The sequence below is a fragment of the Taudactylus pleione genome, unplaced genomic scaffold (assembly GCF_031769625.1).
Source record: "Taudactylus pleione unplaced genomic scaffold, aTauple2 ptg000095l, whole genome shotgun sequence".
Lineage (NCBI taxonomy): Eukaryota > Metazoa > Chordata > Amphibia > Anura > Myobatrachidae > Taudactylus > Taudactylus pleione.
This window is the reverse complement of record NW_028284497.1, coordinates 21,477,562-21,486,004: the sequence shown is the minus strand read 5'-3', so window position 1 is coordinate 21,486,004 and position 8,443 is coordinate 21,477,562. Positions and strand designations below refer to the sequence as shown.

The 8,443-nt window shown below is 40.2% G+C and overlaps 1 protein-coding gene across 1 annotated transcript in view; it reads right to left on the bottom strand.

Moving 5' to 3' along the window:
• Positions 1-4,432: 4,432 nt before the first annotated feature.
• SHC3 (SHC adaptor protein 3) overlaps positions 4,433-8,443 on the bottom strand; it is a 206,523-nt gene continuing 202,512 nt past the window's right edge. Inside the window, exon 13 of the mRNA XM_088470053.1 lies at positions 4,433-5,520. Coding sequence (XP_088326179.1) covers positions 5,392-5,520 — 129 coding nt within the window. The 3' untranslated portion in view covers positions 4,433-5,391. The remainder of the gene's footprint in view (positions 5,521-8,443) is intronic.

Below are 8,443 nucleotides of genomic sequence, written 5' to 3'. Positions count from 1 at the left end.
ATCATTTACTAAAATATGTAAGTCAAAATGATAAATAATTCAAAACTGTTTATTTTAATGTTTTGGGATGATATCAATGCTTTTTTAGTTATGATTAATAGGTTTAACTTCGAACTAAACTGCACTTTCTAGTTCAGCTATTACTCATTTTTCACAACATGTTGAAATGTTTTTGCATATCTAAGTAACTTTCCTTTGTAGCATCAGTTCAGGCTAGCTGTATCACTCCTAAATCATATCACTTTCCCTCATAGACTTTTTTAATAAAAAAAAAAGCTCATAATGGGGGTAATTTACAAAGTGATACCAACCAAAATGTTATTAATGGTTTCAATGATCTATTGTGCAATGGACTGATCAAAGGGGATGTAGTTGGGATCCCGGCACTGGAATCCTGACAAGAGTCGGAATCCTGGCTCCACAATGCCGACAGGCCGACATCCTGATGTTATTAAGCTTGGGGTTATGGTAGGGGTAAGGGTTAAACCCTAGGAGGAGGATTAGGGTTAAGCTGCGGGCAGATAGGGTTAGGGTTAGGCTGCGGAAAAGGTGGGTTAGAGGTTAGGGTAGGGTATTTATCTGTAGGCATCGGAACGTTGACTTTCGGGATGCTGCTGTCAGTATTGTAACCACCGGCATCCCGACCACCAGGATCCCGTACCCAACCCTATCAAAGTTACTGATTGGTTGGTGTGGGTCACTGTATATTTGCACCTTGCTACTCATTTAGAAACAGACACATTTGTGCATTTAACATACATGGAGAAAAATATACAATTAAAAAGTGTATTTATGTGCATATTGCCAACAGTAGCTAACAAATGTACTGTGTATAGTTATGTGATAACGTAGATATGCAGTGTAACAATTTGTACACAATATAATAAGGTAACAATGGATCAAATACACAACATAGAATATTGGGCCTGATTTAATATGGATCGTAATTGCAACAGTGTATGACGATCGGCTGATGGTGCTTACTACGCATGAGTATGCACTGCAGTGCACGTGTGTGAGTTAGCATTGAGATCGCACTGCGATCACTTACGCAGAACCATTGCAGAGTGAGTGACGGGAGGTCAGCGTTTGGGGGTGGTGACGTGGGAGTGGTTGGGAAACGCAGCGTGCCAATCCGTTTGAACACTGTTACTTGGGCGTGCATAAATTAGCCACTGCAACGACATAATTGTGCATGAGGGGCCGATGTTACTAAATGTTACCGATGTATACGCAGGATTGCAAAGTATTACGGATGTGAGATAGCGGTAGTGGGCATCTCTATGCTGGCTGTGTGATGGCTTTGCGATTGTTTTCATTAACATATTTTCACAGCAGACCTGTGTGCGAAATTGCAGCTGCGATCGCATTTGCGATCCGTAATGAATCAGGCCCATTGTCTTGATAGTTATTAATCAATGTGAACTGAAAATATCAAAGAAATAGACAGCTGGTGCTTGGTATAATATACCCGCGATCAGAGCCGCCATCGGTGGGGAGTCCCGGGTCCATACACTCGGACAGGGCTGGGGAGCCCATCCTGCTCCTACCACCTGTCCCCTACTACCGCAGTGTATTAAAGTGAGAGAGGGGCCCGTGGTTTGACAGACAGCGCGCGTGAGTTTCCATGGTGTGTGAGGATCAGCCACAATAGAAGAAGGTAAGTCTCATGGTGATGCGGGGACTGGCTATGACAAAGCAGGGCTGGAGAGACAGAAGGAGACTGGCCGGGGCTAAGGAGACTGTGCAGGGCTGGAGAGACAGAAGGAGTTCTGGCTGAGGAGACAGAGGGGTGCTGGCTGAGAAAGCAGAAGGGGTGCTGGCTGAGGAGACAGAAGGGGTGCTGGCTGGAGAGACAGAAGGGATGCTGGCTGGAGAGACATAAGGGGTGCTGGCTGGAGAGACATAAGGGGTGCCAGAGAGACATAATGGGAATGGCTGGACCTGGAGAGACACTGCAAAAACACGGGGGATGGAGAGCCTGCTTATTTTTCAGTCCCGGACCCCACAATTTCTGATGGCAGCCCTGTCCGCGATGCTAATGATGTAAGTACTATAAGCAGGAGGCGTCAGTGCAAAATCAGCTGCGGCTAGATAGTACTGCTAATTGTTCTCATCATTGCACATTGTTGTACCAGCACTACAGCACCAATCTGCGTATGATTCTGCATCTAATAGTGTAGCAGTGTTGTGAATAAGCCCTTACTGTACTTAGCCTATGGTTGTTAGCTCCTACCTGTCTCTGCCCGCCCTGTACCACTTCTTAAGACAATGGAGAAGCAAGTCAACAATATGAAAAATATAGATATATGCATTATTGATGCACATAAACAGTACATAAATGCATACAATACACAATATTATATACATGCACATCTAAATAAGATCTACTGTTAGTAAATTACCCCCATTGCGACAATATATATTACATTATGTTGCCTAATACCACTTTTAATTATAGTTCCCCTTTAAGCTGTTCCCATTAACCTGCTGTAGCAATTATGACAGATAATAACCAGGCGCTACAGCAAATTCTGTGTTGCCAGAGTCATATACCCTATTCGTCGGCAGTGATTACTCTCTCTTGAGCTTTCCTCAGTTGATCAGTAAAGAATACAGCACATGTTATGCTGCAATATAAACTTATTTTGCTAGTTGCTCTGCGAAAGTAGATTGACTTACGATCCATATACTCTAGTGGCCACTTTTAATTAAGGCAATGTGCACACAGGTATTAATTAAATTTGTTTTCCCTCTGTTCTGTATTTGACAGATGAATAGAAGAAAGACAGTAGCTGAACTATAGATCATTGATCATTATGAATAGATTTGAATCCAGTAATCACAGCCATCTTTCGTCGGAGGATGAGAGAACAAGGACAGGTGAGAGTATAACATCCTGGGTGCCATCGCACAGGGCACCACAGGTCAGGGGGCGCTGTTTGGGCCTGTCAAATTTCTGTTTATTATCATTCTTGCTTTTAGCTTCCTCTTATTTCATCCCAAGCATCTCCTGGCCTCTCCTATCTCTCCCCTGGCCCTTCCCCATGAAGCCATGGCCCTTTTTTGGGTGCATTATGTCCCTTTGAAAAATGAGGGGGGTACCAATGTTCTTTCTGGCACAGGGCACCAAAAAGTCTAGTTACGGCTCTGAGATCAATGATCACTATGTGAGCCTTTATGCTCCGCTGTTTGACTGCTAGTAAAAATGGATGTGTTTGCCAATGTTATTAATAGAGCTAGAAAGGAATGGATGGTATTTTGTTCAGAAATGGTGGCAAACAAAGGAGCACATACATGAAATACCATAATTTTTAAGAGGAAACTTACAAAATATACGTAGAGAAGTAGAAAACTCCCAGCTGTATCACAACATCAGCAGCAGGATCTGCTAGGCCATAAAGGCTTGCCAGCACTTATGCGAGCATTACAAGATAGACTAACATCCTACCCTGGGACAATCTCTTCAGCCAGGTACATCCCATTGCTATACAGTGCCCTGCAGGGTGATGGAACAGTGCACTGAGGGGCCCTCATTGCAAACCTTGTGTAGGACCCCAGAGATACTGCTACAGTCTCCTAACCTCCCGCTCTTCTCTGAAAAGGGAAGAGGTCTCTAGGGTGCACGTGCTGTAGCCTCAGGGAGTACTGCGGATGCCTGGTGGGCCCTGCATATTGCCGTCATCTCCAGGCTCCCTCATTGCCCTATAAGGGAGTAGTTATGAAAACAAATACACAGGGAAAAGTAGTAACCTGTAGAAACCAGTCAAATTCTAGATGCCACTGTTGTAGTGTAGTTTAGAAATTAAAAGAAAACATCTGATTGGCTGTTATGGGATACAGCACACTCATCCCTTACAAAGCCCTTTAAAATGTAAATCTCACCTTCATCTATAATTTTATAGAATTATTTGATTCCACAGATAAAATAGAAAGATTAAATGGTAAATGTAGTTTAACTGACAGCAATTATTATATTGTTCAATATTTCAAAACTCACAAGACCCTATTTATGTCATAGTGATATCTGTTGTCCAAACAGCAATTGCCCTAAAAAAAATATTTTGCATACATAAAAGTCACAGAAAATGCCCCCACTCAAATTCACTTCTAATAATCCCCCGTATTAAAAACACCATGAAACAAAATGCTGAGTGTCAATATTTCAAACTTGTTATAATAGAACACTATTGTGATGCCATGCCAAGATCTCTTGTACATTTCAAGCGCTTTTTGTTTCATGCACCAACATTAGAACATGAAGAATAATGTACAGGAAGAAATTGGTTGTATATTCTCCAGTACATAATGCTACAAAGGCAGCCAATGCTACATACTAATAATGCATTATAAATATGAAAAAATATCTGTTTTACACTCATGTCATTATAGGAACACACATATAAAACTATTTAGAAATGTGTACAAGAAGTTGTAGAAAAAAATACTGATTTAATAGGCAGGGACATAAATATGCCATCAAATATAATATATATTTTGTTACATACGGCAGCACACCTTAAATACAATAAACCAGACATCACATCATCTCAAGTGATGCCTTAAAAGATACCAAAATTGTATACATTTTTTTTTATATAGATAAAATGCTTTTTGAATAATTTGGCACCACTGCACCATCTCATTCAGTGCAAAGTGTGTAACATTTGTAGTACAATGGGACAATGACATCCCTCACTCTTTAGCATGATTAGACAACCTGTGGCTCTATCCACAACAGCTAGAGAGCCGCAGATTGCCTGAGCTTGAGCTAGAGGAAACCTCAATTTATATTCAAAAGCCTACAAAAAAACCCCAATCACAGAATGTTAAATGCTAGACTATGTAACAGTACATGGATGGTGTGTTCAAGCAATCACAGCCACCAGCATAAATAAACTCATCTCTTTGAATGCTGGAGGGATCTCGAAAGATTTCAAAACCTTGCAGGACTAAACAGTATTTGAGTAAACTCTACCTTCTGTCTGGTCAGGTTCTTCATATTGTGCTTATTAAACTGTGATCAGATAGTGCAGCATTATACTTATTAAATCAGAACGCTGCATTCAAAGTCTAGCTATAGTACCACAATTATTATTCTATTATCATTAAAACATACCAGTCTTATTCTATCCCCACAGTCTCCAAAAATATAAATATATTTATATCTATATATACATAATTCAGTGTATATATACACACATTGTATATTCACATTAAGGGATCAAACAATTTTATAAAAATCATGGTTCAAGAAGTGCCAGTTATTGTACATGCTCAGCACATTGATTTGACCCATAAGATCTGTATTCCTATTGCACTGGATCTTGATACTATACATATGCGTGGTCTCCCATGAGACACCCTAGCATGCTGGAAGTGACAGTAGTATCAAGGCCTATACTCCACAGGCTGCTTCAGACACAGCTCACTGCCGGAGGACACAATGGGCAAGTGGTTCTCCAGGTGGTGGTTGATGAGATGGCCGATGCTATCAAATACACGATCTTTGGTTCTGACCTATGAAAAGAGACATTTTGAAAGAAAACAAAAAGGTATTTAACTGATAGACATAATTCTTCATCTGGCATTTTGTATGAATCTGCTGTTACTGTACTCTGCTTGATATATACTGTACTGTATGATAAATACTGTATATATCTGGGAAGTCTTTTTTTGTTTGTTTCCTTTTCATTACTGAAATTGTGAGTAATGTGCTGACCTTTTGGGGACTGGAGGTCTGCACAAGCGACTCATGAGGCATATCAGACTGCCCATCACTTATGTATGGAAACATTAATAATGATGTTTTCTATGTGCAATAAGCACTGCCGGCTTTACATTGTAATTATATTTCCTCTCTTGCTGAGTACAAACTATTGTTGTCTGTTATCAACCTCTACTAAAAGAGGTTACACGAAGACTGCAGTATACAGGAAAAATATATTACTTTCATGATCAGAAGTTTATCTCATTTATCTTCCATTTTTGAAGCTCAGAATTTATTACATATGTATTTGGCAGTAATGAGAACCCTGTGAGAACCAATGTGAGCTCAGTGATGACATTTCATGGTAGGTGGGGATCGGCCATCCTTTTGGACAATGCGCACCTCAGGCTAGGTGCATAGTATCTGCTTTTACCTCGACTGCAGGCGCAACATAGATTATTTTTACTAATTTAAATACTTTTCACATTATTTTAGTATCACCTAAATTTACTAAAGGGCAATTGGAGTAGAATTTCATAAAATTCTACTCCTAGCCCTAATTATCACATATTTTTAGTAATCAGATCACATTTCCCATAATTGTAATGGGAAATGCGATCTATCTGCAAGTTACTAAAAATAAATTGTGAAAAAATACCGGGGGGAAGCCCTGTGATAATAACACCACCTGGAGGTGGCGTTATCCAGGGTCTCCCCCGGTTACCGGACTCCTGCTCTGCTCTATCAGGCAGAGCAGAGCCCAGAGCCGGCCCCAGTGATCAGCTGTGTGGTCTAAACAGACCACACACTGATCACTGCTTAAAAAAAAAAAAAGTTATAAAATAAAATAAATAACTTACATGAGTCCAGGGCCGGTGATCGGGGCTCTGGTGATGTCCTCCCTCCGGTCAGCTGGTCTCCCATCCTGCACTGGGACCATCATCAGCTGACTGGGTCACAGTGCAGGATGGGAGATCAGCTGACCAGAGCCACGGAGGACATCACCGGAGCCCGTTTACCGGAGGTAAGTGTAATTGAGGGGGGAGGGCTTCCCGGTCGGTGCATGCACGGGCACTTGTCACTGTATTTTTTGCAAAAAATACAGTGAGGCTGAGGAGGGGATTCGCAGGGACAGAGCTTTATCGCAAGCTCTGTCCCTGCAAGGCATTTTTAGTAAATCCTTGTGATATTGGCTGAATTCGCAATATGAATTCAGTCGGTAATATCACACTACAATCTGCATTCTAAATGCGGATTGTAGTAAATAGAGCCCTAAATACCTGTCAGGAACCTTGGTTATTAGTAGACCGATTATAAACAACAAATTATGCTTTGTTACTAATTGATATTTAATGAAGAGAATTATCAGCTGGATAAATAACATTCAGCTGAGTTGTGAAGTTACAAGTGCATCATCATTTTACAGTAGGTTTAGTGCCACTTTAAATGTGTTATGGCCTAAAATGTTGAAGCACTTGCAATTTGCAAACTCAGTTGAAGGTTATTTATCCAGCTCTTCATTAAATATGAATCAGTAATAAAGCATCCCATAAAGTATCCATTGTACAATACATGTATTTGTATACATATGTACTTTTTATTATTTCTTTTAGAAGCAAAGTTAGCTATATTTGGATTTAAAGGAGCTGATTCAATTTCTGATTGTGATGCGCCTATATATCAGCACATTAGTGTGGGGTGATTCTGCTGCCAGCAGAAAACAGCCTGTGACACCTACTGTATCTCGTGAAGCCGCAGTCTCCAGAGGCACTCGCATGTAATATGTTAAATTAAAAGTATACCTGGGAATGTATATGTGCTAATTGATTATAAATCATTTCTATTATTCTGGATTGTCTCCTGATTCTTCAATGTATAATCAAAATAAAATGACAGATGCTTGTAGAGATATATTTTATGATGTTATATATTTTTTTATTGTGTGTGCAATAAATGTTTTTTTTTTATTCAGAGAGATAATTATTTAGATCAATCAGGCACGTTTTATCACACAGCAGCAGCAGTGCAACTTATTTCTTTTCTTGTGTGTTTGCTTTGTATGTCAGATTGGTCACTGATATTAAGTTTTTGCAGCACTGTGAACGGTGTAGGGGAACAGCAATTATACAATTTGATCTTTAATATATATTTTTTTTTTTTATTCAATTATTTTAATTGTGTTTCATGAAGCGCCAGGTGTAAACTGAGGACTTCAGTTTTACTGACAAGCCTCAGTTTATTTTATAGACTTTTTCAGGTGTGAATCTTATATCCCTATTTGAAAAATAGGGAGGGGGGGCGCCAATGCTTTCTGGCACAGGGCATCAAAAAGTCTAGTTATGGCTCTGTCTCCTTCCACAGTCACTATGAGAATCACTGGTAAAAAAAAAAAAAACGAGGAAGGGAATGTCATAAACACAGGCAGGGTCACTGAGTGCACCGTCATACAGTCACTATGAGCAGCACTGCCACACATAGTAATGAGGAGAATGTCACACACACACACACAGAAAGGATGACTGAATGACTTTTACTACAGCCACTATGAGTAGCACTGCCACACATAGTAATGAGGAGAATGTCACACACACACACACACACACAGAAAAGATCACTGGGTGACTTTTACTACAGTCACTATGCGTAGCACTGCCACATAAAGTAATGAGGAGAATGTCACACACACAGAAAGGATCACTGGGTGACTTTTACTACAGTCACTATGAGGAGCAC